Source organism: Mugil cephalus, chromosome 7 (assembly GCF_022458985.1).
Source record: "Mugil cephalus isolate CIBA_MC_2020 chromosome 7, CIBA_Mcephalus_1.1, whole genome shotgun sequence".
In the NCBI taxonomy this organism is placed as follows: Eukaryota; Metazoa; Chordata; class Actinopteri; order Mugiliformes; family Mugilidae; genus Mugil; species Mugil cephalus.
Genome location: NC_061776.1, coordinates 25,851,898 through 25,867,955, shown reverse-complemented (window position 1 = coordinate 25,867,955; position 16,058 = coordinate 25,851,898). Strand labels below are relative to the sequence as shown.

At 40.3% G+C, this 16,058-nt stretch overlaps 1 pseudogene and 3 gene segments (V, D, J or C); 1 reads left to right on the top strand and 3 right to left on the bottom strand.

Moving 5' to 3' along the window:
* Positions 1–3,244: 3,244 nt before the first annotated feature.
* Positions 3,245–3,933, bottom strand: LOC125010095. The segment is given in 2 exon segments: positions 3,245–3,771; positions 3,879–3,933. Coding segments are annotated over 2 exon segments (375 nt in total).
* A 3,881-nt stretch (positions 3,934–7,814) lies between these two features.
* On the bottom strand, positions 7,815–8,324 carry LOC125010094. The segment is given in 2 exon segments: positions 7,815–8,161; positions 8,269–8,324. Coding segments are annotated over 2 exon segments (375 nt in total).
* A 564-nt stretch (positions 8,325–8,888) lies between these two features.
* On the top strand, positions 8,889–10,675 carry LOC125010672 (annotated as a pseudogene).
* A 2,631-nt stretch (positions 10,676–13,306) lies between these two features.
* Positions 13,307–13,789, bottom strand: LOC125010671. The segment is given in 2 exon segments: positions 13,307–13,629; positions 13,737–13,789. Coding segments are annotated over 2 exon segments (375 nt in total).
* Positions 13,790–16,058: the final 2,269 nt, after the last annotated feature.

The window sequence follows — 16,058 nt, the reverse complement described above, 5'->3', positions numbered from 1 at the left end:
ATTAAACCATTACTGAAAAAACCCACTCTTGACCCAGATGTTTTAGCCAACTATAGGCCAATTTCCAACCTTCCTTTTATCTCTAAAGTTTTGGAAAGGGTTGTTGTCAATCAGTTGCTTGATCATTTAAACAGAAAAGTTTTGTTTGAAGAGTTTAAGTCAGGTTTTAGAGCTCATCATAGCACAGAAACAGCTCTGGTTAAAGTTACCAATGATCTCCTCATGGCTTCAGATAATGGACTTGTCTCTATACTCGTCCTGCTAGATCTCAGTGCTGCATTTGACACTATTGATCACAATATACTACTACAGAGACTTGAAAATGTGATCAAAATTACAGGAACTGCACTAGACTGGTTTGAATCATATCTGTCAGACAGATTCCAGTTTGTCCATGTAAACAACAACTCTTCTATATATACCAAAGTAAGCTATGGGGTTCCTCAGGGTTCTGTGCTAGGACCAATATTATTCACATTATACATGCTTCCCTTAGGCAATATTATTAGAAAGCACGGCATAAACTTCCATTGCTACGCAGATGATACCCAGCTATATTTATCCATGAAACCAGATGAAACTAATCCGCTGGTTAAACTCCAAGCATGCCTTAAAGACATAAAGGCTTGGATGACCTGTAATTTTCTAGTTTTAAACTCAGACAAAACTGAAGTTATCGTATTTGGCTCTAAACATGTCAGAGATTCATTATCTAATCACCTGCTTTTGTTGGATGGCATTACCCTGGCCTCCAGTACTACTGTGAAAAACCTTGGTGTTATATTTGACCAGGATATGTCCTTTAATTCTCACATAAAGCGGGTGACCAGGACTGCTTTCTTCCACCTTCGTAATGTCATCAAAATTAGGAGCATCCTTTCTCAGAGTGATGCGGAAAAACTAGTTCATGCATTTGTGTCTTCCACGCTGGATTATTGTAACTCGTTACTGTCTGGCTGTCCAAGTAGCTCTTTAAAAAGCCTCAATTGATTCAAAACGCTGCAGCAAGAGCACTGACAGGAATTAGCAAGAGAGATCATATTACTCCAGTATTAGCTTCGCTATATTGGCTCCCTTTAAAATCTAGAATTGAATTTAAAATCCTCCTCCTTACATACAAGGCCCTGAAAGGCCTAGCTCCATCATATTTGAAAGACCTCCTAGTACCATACTGTCCCAACAGATCACTACGATCTCTAAGTGCAGGTCTACTTGTGGTTCCTAGAGTTTCTAAAAGTAGAATGGGAGGTAGAGCCTTCAGCTATCAGGCTCCTCTCCTATGGAACCAGCTCCCAGTTTGGGTTCGGGAGGCAGACACAGTCTCTACGTTTAAGGTCAGGCTTAAGACTTTCCTTTTTGAAAAAGCTTATAGCTAGGGCTGGACTTAACCATCCCTTAGTTATGCTGCTATAGGCCTAGGCTGCAGGGGGACGATGCACTGAGTAAATGTCCTCTCCTCTTTCTTCTCTGGCTCCTGTCCTCTAATATCTTATCATTTTATTTTCTATCTCTTATAATTTACTAACCACTGTGTCTTACTCTCTCCCCTCCGCTCCCCTCCCCCTCCATCATCTTGTGAGGGTCTCTGGTCTGGAGTGCTGAATATCTGACCTGTGGAGTTCTAAGCTACATCTGCTGCTGTGGCCTCATCAACCAGCCCAGTCTTCATGGTCTGGAGTGCTGTGTATCAGACCTGTGGAGCTCCATAAACTACATCTGTCCCAGTCATCATGGCCTCCTCCAGTTGTCCACTCCTACCTAGATGAACAATTCACCAACCTGCCCATAATTCCTGTTATACTCACAAACTGTCACAGATCATCAGCTATGTGCTATATTACTAGATCCTACATGTTTCCCTCAGCTTGATGTATGTATCTATGACAGAAGTTTGTTTGTCTTGTTTCTCCTGCTCTTCTTTTCTCTCTATCTTCTCTGTTTCTAACCGGCTGGCCTTCGGCAGATGGGTCCCTCCATATGAGCTGGGTTCTGCTCAAGGTTTCTTCCTGTTAAAAGGGAGTTTTTCTTTGCCACCGTCGCCCTCAGGCGTGCTCTGGAGGTTGCAGGCTGGTTTTTGTGAAGCATCTTGAGACGATTTGTATTGTTATTGGCGCTATATAAATAAAACTGAATTGAATAAGCATGAAGGCCAATGATGTCAATGAATTTAACCAGTTGGAACTACTTCTTTAAAAGAACTGTTTCTGAATGCCCATCTCTAGTCTTGACCCAGCTCATGTCTGTCGGATCTTAAAAAAACAAAAACCCAAACCCACGTAAAGCTGCAGGTCCAGACCACATACTTTGCTGTGTACTCAAGGGGTGTTCAGAACAACTGGCACTGGTCCTAACAGATCATCTTAGACTGGAACTGAAAACAGTTACAGGAGGTTTAAAAGAATATTCTCTTCTTCACGTGACTCATTTTTTGCTTCCATGTGCATCATCTTTGATTATATTGATATTTTATTAATGCTGGATGTAGTTGAGACAGAGCTCAGGTCAAAGGTCATGACCAAGCTTAGTAACCTTTACTGTCCCACTCTGTCTTTTCTTTATTCACCAGCAAAACAAACAAGAACCTTCAGTTATAATTATATATGAGTACATAGAAAAAGTTATATGGTTAACATCATTTTTTAATTTTGTTGTTCACATTGATTGTGTGTCTTTATCTCTCTCTGTGTAGGAACTCAGAAGCTATATTTCTGAGGACTGGACTGCATTTCAGACAAATACAACATATTTGAGTTTTGAAGTTTAGTTTTAGCATTTGTTTACAGAGACTGTTAATTAATGAATGAAGAGCTGATGGTGGAGATCAACACTGGAACTATAAGAAGACTTTGTGATAATTCTTAGTCATATGAATATTAATGATAGAATAACTATTGATCTGAGACTTTGATGATGTTGATCTGCGTCTTCACTTTTCTTTTAACCAGATTTAGGTGAGAAACCTGTCATGCAGCATGAAGTTGAGGTCAAAGGTCATCACCCAGCTGTCCTCTTTAACTGTCACAGTTATACAGGATGTATAAAATAGGAATGAGAAGCAGAAAACCTGCTTTGACTTTGGATCTGATTAATAAGTGACTGATGGGAAGATGAAGGTTTTGTAAAATGTAATAAAACAAGTTGATTTTATGATGTTGGGGATGATGCCTGAGATGTTGATGGATTTTAAAATGGAAACAATCAGATTTGGAAAAGTGTACATTGAATGAACAGCTCCTCTATGTCTAGGAGATAATTTAAATCACTTCTGTTGAAACTTGCATTCAGTTTTGTTTTAACAAATGCAGTGTATGATCTGTATGTACTTTATAACCAACGTCTGGTTTGTGTGTTCAGTGAACTGTATCAGTCTGTACAGTAGCTTCCAGCTGCAGCAGTCACTTCAGTTTCTGTTCAGTCTGACTGAGGGAGGTTTTTGTACGACGGTTTTTCACTGTGTGAACACATGCTGACTGTTGGGATAGTGAAAACTCTGACAGTAATAAACTGCTGCATCTTCAGTCTGGACTCCACTGATGGTCAGAGTGAAGTCAGAGTTTGATCCACTGCCTGAAAATCGATCTGGAATCCCTGATTGTCGACTGGTACTATAGTAAATGAGGAGTTTAGGAACTCCTCCATCTCTCTGTTGGTACCAGGCTAAAGAGTTGCTACTATAAACATTCTGGCTGGTCCTACATGTGATGGTGACTGATCCTCCCAGAGCAGACCTCACTACTCCAGGCTGAGTCACTGTGATCTGGCCTCTGGACTCTGAGGATACAGAGACAAAAACATAAAGCAGCTTGATGGTTTTGTGGGCTTCATTTCAGAGGGATGGATGTTGATAGAGGAGAGGAGTTTGATTCTCTGGACTTTACCTGTGAAGCAGCAGCAGAGGAGAGTCCAGATGAGGACGCAGATCAAAGGCATGTTTTTGATGAGGAGGATTTCTGTGGCTTCTGTTGTCATGAAGGACAGCTGTCAGTCATCTAGTGTTGAACTCTCAGGACTATAAAGTCTCCCAGAGCACTGGAGCATGGTGCTGCTGATGCAAAGTGACTCTGTATGGAAATGCTCTGAGTCTTATTTAGACTTAATTGTCTCCAAGGAGAAAACACACATCCATTGTATAAGTTTCCACACAGATATAATAAACAGACAAACATGTCTTTCTGTGATAGTTAACTAATGGACAATATTGTAGCTGACTATTATTCCTTTGTATATACAGTATATTCTTCCATCTCTATGTCTTGTACATTTGTTTATATGCTAATTCTGTATATTTTTTTTTTAAACTAGTTTTGTTTTACTAGACATTTCCAAAACATGCCCTCCTATACCTGAGGATCCTGTTCCTGCAGTTAGAGTACAGGAAAGTAAAGTAAATATTAAGTGGATGTGATATTGTTATTGCAATGTGTAAAATAGCCTTATAATTTAGCTCTGATTAGTTAGGGGTTAGTGTGAGGGATAAGGCTAGCTCCTGCTGCATGCCGCTTCCTTTAATCTTGGTGGTGAGCATCCAATTGATGGAAAATAAGGTGAGGTGAGAGACAGCTGCCTTTGTTTACACTGAGATGTGGCTGGATGAGATGATACCAAACAATGCTATTAGCTTAGTGGGCTAGTATTGTTAGAAACAGCACATTCAGTGGAATAAACAAGTGGCAGAGAGGTGTGCATCTACATAAACAACAGATAGTGCAAGAACTTTTGTACACTGTTGTCCAGATATTGAATTCCAGACAGTAAAATGTCAGTCTTTCTACCTTCAATGTGAGTTTTCATGAGTTTACATCATTGCATTTTACATTTCTCCTGATGCTGTTAAGACAGCCTTGGACTCTCTCTACCACCATATCAACAAACTGCAAACTTCACAGCCAGAAGGGGTATTCATTGTCGCTGGGAACTAACTAAGTGAACATGAAGAATGTTCTCGTCCACTTTTTCCAACATGTGAGTTTTGCCACAAGAGGTGCCAACACACTGAATCACATTTATACCAATATCAAAGCAGCATTAAAAGTAGGCGCACGCCCTCACATCGGCTCATTTGACCATACCTCCATTATGATAACCTCAGCTAACAAACGTCTGCTTACCAGAAACAAACCCTCCATCAAACAGGTGAGAGTATGGTCAGAGAGAGTAATGACAGCACTGCAGGGATGTTTTCAATGCACTGACTGCTCAGTATTGATAGAGGCTACCACCACAGACCAGATCATGGACATTGAGGAGTATGTTGACACTGTATCTGGTTACATCTACAAATGTCTGGACGATGTCACTGTCACAAAAATCATCACTGTAAGGGCAAACAAGAAACTGTGGATGACATCTGAGATACGTCCCCTGCTGAAAGAAAGAGACGCCTCCTCCTGGAGACACTGGTGTCTCAGAAAGGCCAGGACCAAGTTGAACAAGACCATCAGTGTTATGACCGTTGGAGTTATAATTTGGATTTGGTTTTGTTTTTTCTGTTGTGGTGTCCCTCCCTGTCCAGGGGGGAGCTGTGTCCTTGTGTTTTCCAGGATGGGCGCTTGCAGCTGGAGGTCGCTGATTGGATGAAGTCCGGAGGCCGCGGTTTCAAAAGTGGAGCCGACAGCAGACACAGTCTCTCTCGCTGGTTCGCCTTGGCTGCCTTGCATCCCCCGCATCGCCACCTTCTACGACGCCAATCCAATCTGACCTTCTTGTGATTCTTGTTGATTCGATTATGTACGGAGGAGATGTTTGTCTCTCCTGTAAATATTATAAATAGTACTAATAGTGCGCAGTACCATATTAGTAGGGGTGAGTAGCCTTTTATTTTTGTCCATCTTTTCTCTTGTTTTGTTGGTAGGGAGTGAGGGTAGAAAACCTGTTTTTTTGTTGACTCCTTTTTCTTTTGGGTAGGCAAGTCAGTTTTCAATCCAGCTCATTTTGTTTATTGTTTTAGGTGATGCTCACCCCGAAGACTTTATGTTCGTTTGAGTAAATAAATCCCTTCGTTTTGGACTGCATATCTCCGTGTTCTGTGTTCCTTTTCATAAGAGGGAGAGTTGGTGTTTATGTTGTATTTAGGTATCCCTAGGCTGGGGCATAACATCAGACTGGCTAAAAGGGCCCATGGACATAAGATTCAGGAACAGTTTCAGGTTCACAGGGACACCAGGAGACTGTGGCAGGGAATCAGATCTGTCACAGGCTACAAGATCACCCCTGCAACCTGCGATGACGACACTGACTTCCTGAATGAACTCAACAGCTACTTCCATAAAACTCAAGCAGCCAAGGTCACCCCACTTCAGGAGGAGGTGGTTCTGATTCCAGTCTAGGGATGGACATCGATAAGATTTTATTGATACCGATGTCATTATCGGTTCTACTTATCAATGTGATTCTTTATTGATGCCCTTATCAATTCCCCCTATGAATTTTTGGTCTAGAAAAGTGTATGTTCGTGTTTTTGTGTAGACAACAAAATTTGATTGAGTTTCTAAACAAGAGATGAGAGCTTGTCTAAAAAACAAACAGGAAATCGGTCACTGGATCCTCACTAGCACTGCTCTGCTGAGACTGAGCAATAGCTGCTGTGTTGATGAACACATCTCTAGTCTTGACCCAGCTCATGTCTGTTGGATCCTGAAAAACAAAACAAAAACCCAAACCCACGTAAAGCTGCAGGTCCAGACCACATACTTTGCTGTATACTCAAGGGGTGTTCAGAACAACTGGCACTGGTCCTAACAGATCATCTTAGACTGGAAGTGAAAACAGTTACTGGAGGTTTAAAAGAATATTCTCTTCTTCACGTGATTCATTTTTGCTTCCATGTGCATCATCTTTGATTATATTAATTGATATTTTATTAATGCTGGATGTAGTTGAGACAGAGCTCAGGTCAAAGGTCATGACCAAGCTTAGTAACCTTTACTGTCCCACTCTGTCTTTTCTTTATTCACCAGCAAAACAAACAAGAACCTTCAGTTATAATTATATATGAGTACATAGAAAAAGCTATATGGTTAACATCATTTTTTAATTTTGCTGTTCACATTGATTGTATGTCTTTATCTCTCTCTGTGGGAACTCAGGAAGCTATATTTCTGAGGACTAGACTGTGTTTCATACAAATACAACATATTTGACTTTTGAAGTTTGGTTTTAGCATTTGTTTACAGAGACTGTTAATTAATGAATGAAGAGCTGATGGTGGAGATCAACACTTGAACTATGGAAAGGGTTTGTGATAATTTTCAGTCATATGAATATTAATGACAGAATAACTATTGATCTGAGACTTTGATGATGTTGATCTGCGTCTTCACTTTTCTTTTAACAGGATTTAGGTGAGAAACCTGTCATGCAGCATGAAGTTGAGGTCAAAGATCATCACCCAGCTGTCCTCTTTAACTGTCACAGTTATACAGGATGTATAAAATAGGAATGAGAAGCAGAAAACCTGCTTTGACTTTGGATCTGATTAATAAGTGACTGATGGGAAGATGAAGGTTTTGTAAAATGTACTAAAACAAGTTGATTTTATGATGTTGGGGATGATGCCTGAGATGTTGATGGATTTTAAAATGGAAACAATCAAATTTCAGAAAAGTGTTGATTGAATGAACAGCTCCTCTATGTCTAGGAGATATTTTAAATCACTTCTGTTGAAACTTGCATTCAGTTTTGTCTTAACAAATGCAGTGTATGATCTGTATGTACTTTATAACCAACATCTGGTTTGTGTGCTCAGTGAACTGTATCAGTCTGTACAGTAGCTTCCAGCTGCAGCAGTCACTTCAGTTTCTGTTCAGTCTGACTGAGGGAGGTTTTTGTACGACGGTTTTTCACTGTGTGAACACATACTGACTGTTGGGATAGTGAAAACTCTGACAGTAATAAACTGCTGCATCTTCAGTCTGGACTCCACTGATGGTCAGAGTGAAGTCAGAGTTTGATCCACCGTCTGTAAAACGATTTGGTGTCCCTGATACTCGATTACCAACATAGTAAAAAAGGAGTTTAGGAACTCCTCCATCTCTCTGTTGGTACCAGGCTAAAGAGTTGCTACTATAAACATTCTGGCTGGTCCTACATGTGATGGTGACTGATCCTCCCAGAGCAGACCTCACTACTCCAGGCTGAGTCACTGTGTACTGGCCTCTGGACTCTGAGGATACAGAGACAAAAACATAAAGCAGCTTGATGGTTTTGTGGGCTTCATTTCAGAGGGATGGATGTTGATAGAGGAGAGGAGTTTGATTCTCTGGACTTTACCTGTGAAGCAGCAGCAGAGGAGAGTCCAGATGAGGACGCAGATCAAAGTCATGTTTTTGATGAGGAGGATTTCTGTGGCTTCTGTTGTCATGAAGGACAGCTGTCAGTCATCCAGTGTTGAACTCTCAGGACTATAAAGTCTCCCAGAGCACTGGAGCATGGTGCTGCTGATGCAAAGTGACTCTCTATGGAAATGCTCTGAGAGACTCCAACAGGGACTTGGATCACTCTGATCATGCTGTTGATCAATGGATCAATCACTTCATTGTTGTATTGATTAGGAAGTTGTTGAAAGATTTTACATTTACATTTAAATGTATCTTTCTTTAAAATGTCTCCTTATCCTCCTATTTTTTTCAGTCAGGTGATCAGTCAGTTATCAGTATCAGACCTGGAACAATATTTTATATTTTGTCTTCATATATGTGCGTGAATTATTAAAATGTATTGCATGTGAATGAGTTACAATATCAGTTTTTTAATTAGTCTCTGTCTCAAAATAAATTAAATTCAATGTGACTTTTAAAAATAATTTAATATGAAATTAATTGTCAATAAAAATATAAATCCATTAAATGTGTTTCACTGTGTTGTTTCCAGTTTTCTTATCAGCTGACAAAATGATCCAAACAGTGAATGACTGAGTTGAGTTTGTTTGTTTCAAAGTCAGAGAGCTGTGTCTCTCTCCAGTCAGAGGTTTTTGTACGGCGGCTCAATGAGTTTGTATCACTGTGGTGGACTTTTGGTGGAGGAACCAGACTGGAAGTTGGAAGTAAGTCAAATTTGAAGCTGTTTTATTTTACAAGCTGTTCTCTCTTTTTATTTTCTTGATGTTTATTCATCAGGCAGGAAATCTAAACATCTTTCCATGTGATAGTTTTTATTTATATTTCTGCACCAAGAGACAAAGTTAACTTCACATCTTTAAGATTCATATCAATGAATATAAACCATTAGTGTGATTCAGAGGACAAATCCTTATTTGTGGTTTCAATGGTCAAGTTGAATGTTGAGAACTTGTAGGTTTAGTTCAGTCTGATAGAATCAGAGAGAGGTGTCTCTCTCCAGTCAAAGGTTTTTGTACGGCGCCTCAATGAGTTTGTATCACTGTGGTACACGTTCGGTGGAGGAACCAGACTGGAAGTTGGAAGTAAGTTTCTACTGTATTTACTAAATAGTAGATTGTAGATTCAACTTTTCAAATCCTTGTCATGACTGTTTGAAGAAGAGTTAAATGTGTCTTTTTTATTTCCAACAGTTTCATTCTTCATGTTTCTATCTCCTCATGGAGACTAACTCAGATCAGCTTTGATGAAGTTTGATTCTCATGTTTGTGTCAAAATGAAATTTCAAACCTTGAAGAGTAGAAAGGATCAAACTTCATTCCTCCTGTGATCAGTTTCTAATGCGACATCAAAATAACTGTTGTTAGGATGGATTCAATTTGACTTGTGTCACGTCAAACTGGACAGAGTGAAGATAAAGATGTGGATTTGTAAATGTGTTTTTAGTTGAGATTTACTTTGAAATCATGTCAAGAGTTTGTTAAATAATGATTGAACTCCTCATGAAGATCATTTTGTGGCAGTGAGCTGCTTTTCTCTACTTGTTTCCACTAAATCCTTTGAAGTCATGTTTGGTTCAGATGTTGATGATGTTGAAGACAAAGTTTTCTTGGAAATGTTGAGACATGTGCTTGTTTAGTTTCCAGTGTAGTTGGACATATTTGAGGTCAAACTGGATGATGATTGTCTCTGTGCTGATATTCATGAGAGCTTTGTGAAAGGGAAGTGAAACCATGTGTGAGTGAGTGACTGGTGGAGCAGAAAAAGCATCTGACAGAAAGTTCTTCAAGGAGGAAATGGACTCTCTCACAGTCAAGGTGTCCAAGTGTCTGCTGTTTGATTGACAGCTGTGTGCTCCCTGTCCTCCTAGGTGATGCCCCCCCCACCCTGACGGTGCTGCCTCCCTCCGTGGATGAGCTGGAGCAGGGAAGGCCACCGTTACGTGCCTGGCCAACAAGGGCTTCCCCTCAGACTGGAGTCTGTCCTGGAAGCTGCAGGGCAGCAGCACCCTCAAGTGGGAGGAGAGCAGGAGCCCCGGGGTGCTGCAGAAGGACGGCCACTACAGCTGGAGCAGCACCCTGAGGCTCCCTGCAGACCAGTGGAGCAAGGTGGTCTCTGTGAGCTGTGAGGCCAGCCAGAGCTCCCAGACTCAGAGAGTCTCAGAGACACTGAGGAGAGACCAGTGTTCCCAGTCCTGACCTGACTCACTGGGACTCTCAGACTGCTTCCACTGTCTCTCTGCTTTCTCTCTCTTTCTTCTAATCTCTTTCTTCACTTGTTCATTGCTTGATGTAATCCTGTAAGTGCATACCTTTCCAAACAATAAAAACATATCAAACTTCTTTTGACTAGTTGTCTTTGTTCACATAAACTTAAATTAAGAACATCCGTTACAACAATGAAGACACTGTAAAAAGAAAAATGTCAACGTTCATAGCAGATTTTTTTTGTTGCATTTTTTATCATCATATTTATATCAAGTTTGATCAGTTTTCATTCAAATCCATGTTGAGACCATGTCAGTGTTAAATCATCCAGCTGTTAGTTGTTAGTAATATGTAAATTAATTCATTAATGATCCATTTCTCAGGTTTAGATCTAAAAGCACGATGTCATCAGCATCAAGTGGTTTAAGACTATTCTGATATTTTAATTTAAACCAAATGAGAGAATTGATTTTAACAGTAAAAACAACAGCACAGTCTGTGTCTCTTGGTGTCTGTCAGCAGAATGAATAAACTGTCATTTCCATTGATTGTTCTAATGTTGACAACATGTTAAAATATTAAATATCTACTCATCCAATCATCTATCTCTGTGAATATTATGAATGTGGAAGTGCTGTCACATGTCGCTGCACTAAATCTAGACAGTAGATACAACAAACAATGAGTTTCATTATTAAATGATTGAGAATTAATTATAACTCTGTGTTTGACTGTTCTGAATAAAAAAATTTGTTGGGAATGTTTATTGAATTGTAGGAGCCACATTTAAGTTTATTTGTATTCCATTATTTGCTACGTCTTTGTCTTTGTGAGTGTCCACCCTCTACAGGTGGTGATGGTGCCACTGTTTGAATAGCCGCCCATCATGCATCAGGGTGGAAGGCAGACCAGCAGAGACCATCATTGACTGCAGCCTGTGAAGCTGCATGGGGAGCTACAATCTAGTTTGGCGTTTGTAGCGTGGTCCTACCAGTTATTAGACTTATGCAAACAATGTCTTTTAATTTGTGTGTTTATTGACTTTACAAATAATTGCACTGCACAACTGCTTTCTGCACATGGTAAGACAAAGGAAACTGGAAATAAAGAAAAGAAAGTGAAAAAGGATGAGCAATTCAAAGAGGACTATGTCACGTACATCAGTGACAGACTCAAGAACAACAATGCTGAGGAAATCCCACAGGAGGAACTCACACAGCCACCAGGAAAGGTTTGGTACTTACCACATCATGGGGTGTACCACCCTAAAAAGAACAAACTCCGGCTTCATTCATCAATCAGCTCTCACTGGATTCTTTTTGGTCACAAACTGTAAGTCTGACACTGCACAACTGTTTTCTCCACATGGTAAGACAAAGGAAACTGGACATAAAGTTTTACAAGAAAAAGCAAAATGATTTTTTTCCACTACAATATTAAACTCCTGAATATTCAGACTGAACTGATGGTCAAAGTGAAGTCAGTCCCAGATCCTCTTCCACTAAAACGATCTGAAACTCCAGACTGAAGAGTTGTAGAATAATAAACTAAGAGTTTAGGAGATTCTCCAGGTTTCTGAAGGTAACAGCTGAGACATGTACCAACACTTGAACTGGTTCTACATGTGATGGAGACAGAGTGTCCTGGAAGAACAGACTGAGATCCAGGAGAATGAGTCGGGATGATTTCTCCTGATGAACCTGGAAAAGATGAAGTAGAGGAGATGAGTTATTGAGACAAATCCAGCTTGGAGGAAGATGAGCAACGTCCAACCAGAAGAGGATCATTGGTTGGACATGGAGAACACATGGAAGAAGATCAATGCTGCTTGGTTCAGAGTTTCTCCATCACTGTGTTCAACCTGGTTTCATCCTGAAGCAGAGTTTTGAGCCGAGAGTCCCACCCTGAACAAGGAGCCCCAGGGTGGCCAGCAGTAGAGTCAGTGACATCATCATTGTGCTGCTGGTGTGTCAGTGGTTCTGAAAGGACAGCCTGGACATGCTCTGATCAATACTGGCCTCTTGACGTCTGGACAGAGGCAGGACACATGTCCAAACACACAGGGTCAATCAGCTACAGCTGTCCAACACATATCATGCTGTTTCCCTCTCACTGTTAATACTCAACATATTTACATATTCACATAATGACATGTAGACGATGTTGATGGTCTGCTGGGAAACTGATCCAGTGACTTTCTACTGGAATATTCTCTTTGTGATCATTATCAGTGATATTAATATTAATGGCTGAATGATTATTGATCAAAAGCATTTATGATGTTGATCTGTGTCTTCAATTTTACTTTTGATGGGATTAAAGTGAGAAAGCTGTGATCCAGCATGAAGCTGAGGTCAAAGGTCATGACCAAGGATTTTTCTCATTAACAAACACAGTTAAAAAGGATGTATGAAATTGGAATGAGAAAGGCAAATTTGATTTTGGATCTGATTAATAACTGACTGACAGGAAGGTGAAGGTTTTTGTGAAATATAATAGAACGTCATTTTATGATGTTGGGATTTTGAAATGGAAACAATCAGATTTCACACCTGAAAAAAAACTCATCTATGTCTACGACATATTTGAAGTCACTTTTGATGACTCTAACAACAAAAGTGTTTTATGACACTGTTTGAAAGTTTTAATCAACATCTGGTTTGTGTGTTCAGTGAACTGTATCAGTCTGTACAGTAGCTTCCAGCTGCAGCAGTCACTTCAGTTTCTGTTCAGTCTGACTGAGGGAGGTTTTTGTACGACGGTTTTTCACTGTGTGAACACATGTTGACTGTTGGGATAGTGAAAACTCATACAGTAATAAACTGCTGCATCTTCAGTCTGGACTCCACTGATGGTCAGAGTGAAGTCAGAGTTTGATCCACTGTCTGTAAAACGATTTGGTGTCCCTGATACTCGACCACCAACATAGTGAAAAAGGAGTTTAGGAACTCCTCCATCTCTCTGTTGGTACCAGGCTAAACGGTTGCCATTATGAACATTCTGACTGGTCCTACATGTGATGGTGACTGATCCTCCCAGAGCAGACCTCACTACTCCAGGCTGAGTCAGTGTGTACTGGCCTCTGGACTCTGAGGATACAGAGACAAAAACATAAAGCAGCTTGATGGTTTTGTGGGCTTCATTTCAGAGGGACGGATGTTGATAGAGGAGAGGAGTTTGATTCTCTGGACTTTACCTGTGAAGCAGCAGCAGAGGAGAGTCCAGATGAGGACGCAGATCAAAGTCATGTTTTTGATGAGGAGGATTTCTGTGGCTTCTGTTGTCATGAAGGACAGCTGTCAGTCATCCAGTGTTGAACTCTCAGGACTATAAAGTCTCCCAGAGCACTGGAGCATGGTGCTGCTGATGCAAAGTGAATCTCTATGGAAATGCTCTGAGTCTTATTTATACTTAATTATCTGCAGGGAGAAAAGACACATCCGTTGCACAAGTTTCCACACAGATATGATAAACAGACGAACATGTCTTTCTGTCATAGTTAACTAATGGACAGTATTGTACCTGACTATTATTTCTTTGTATATACTGTATATTCTTCCATCTCTGTTTCTTGTACATTAGTTGATATGCTAATTCCATACATGTGTTTTTTTCTGTCTTCACTGTCTTGTTTTGTTTTACTAGACATTTCCAAAACATGCCCTCCTACACCTGAGGATCCTGTTCCTGCAGTCAGAGTGCAAGAAAGTAAAGTGAATATTAAGTGGATGTGTAATGTGATATTGTTATTGCAATGTGTAAAATAGCCTTATAATTTAGCTCTGATTAGTTAGGGGTTAGTGTGAGGGATAAGGCTAGCCCCTGCTGCATGCCGCTTCCTTTGATCTTGGTGGTGAGCATCCAATTGATGGAAAATAAGGTGGTGTGAGAGACAGCTGCCTTTGTTTACACTGACACGTGGCTGGATGAGACAATAACAAACGATGCTCTTAGCTTAGTGGGCTAGTACTGGTAGAAACATCACATTCAGTGGAATAAACAAGCAACAGAGGGGTGTGCATCTGCATAAACAACAGAACTTTTTCACAGGTGTGAGGGCTGACACCTGAGTGGAAAGTCCCGCCCATCTAGGTAAGGGAGGAGCTTTCCTCCTTCATAAGCTCAGGTGTGGACAACTACTGCCTCTTTGTCTGGGGCCTCTGGATGTCAGGTCGGACTGATGTGTAGGAATAAGTGAAGCTGCTGTCTGGTGAAACGACTCCTGTTTAAATGAGTTTGTAACCCCCTGTTGAAGAGGAGAAGAGTTTATGTTTCACTGCTCCCCTGGTCAAGTCACTGCACCGAGCCAGTCACCGTACCTGGGCCAGTTCCAGCAGTAATCTTGTTGACGGATTTGGTGCCAGACTGCTGCTTTGTCGGGATGAGTGTAACCAGGCTTTATCATCAGGACTGACTATAACTAACCATTTGGTTAGTTATAGTCAGTCCTGATGATGGGAAACTGGGGAAACTCTTACCTTTCTGACTCACATTCATACTGTTCAACTGCTTGTAGTTTTATCCTTGATGTCTATATATTGTACAAATTGTTTTGATGATTGATGGCTGTACCATGTCTAGTATTTATGTTAATAATTTAATTTTAGTAGTTGGCATAGTACTCTTTTTAGTATTCTTATCATCGTATAATAATAAGACTTTTGTTATAAAATTATAACCATCTGTTTTCTATTTTTAGGTCCTCATTTCATTTATTTCATTTTTGCAAATAAATATCATTATTCATTGACTGTAAGACTACGGATCTTCTTACCTGTAAATATGTGTCAATTGTCCAGCAATTCCAGCCTCTGTTGGTACTTTTTCATACCTGTTCCTCAGTGTATTTACTGGACTTGGTCAGACATTGTAGTCCTGATATTGAATACCTGACAGTAAAATGTCAGTCTTTCTACCTTCAATGTGAGTTTTCATAAGTTTACATCATTGCATTTTACATTTCTCCTAAGACAGCCTTGGACTCTCTCTACTACCATATCAACAAATTGCAAACTTCACACACAGAAGGGGTATTCATTGTCACTGGGAACTAACTAAGTAAAAATGAAGAATGTTCTCATCCACTTTTTTTCCAACATGTGAGTTTTGCCACAAAAGGAGCCAACACACTGAATCATATTTATACCAATATCAAAGCAGCATTAAAAGTAGGCGCTCGCCCTCACATCGGCTCATCTGATCATACCTCCATCATGATAACTCCAGCTAACAAACTTCTGCTTACCAGAAACAACCCCTCCATCAAACAGGTGAGAGTATGGTCAGAGAGGGCAATGACAGCACTGCAGGGATGTTTTCAATGTACTGACTGGTCAGTATTCATAGAGGCTACCACCACAGACCAGACCATGGACATTGAGGAGTATGCTGACACTGTATCTGGTTACATCTACAAATGTCTGGACGATGTCACTGTCACAAAAAACATCACTGTAAGGGCAAACGAGAAACTGTGGATGACATCTGAGATACGTCCCCTGCTGAAAGAAAGAGACGC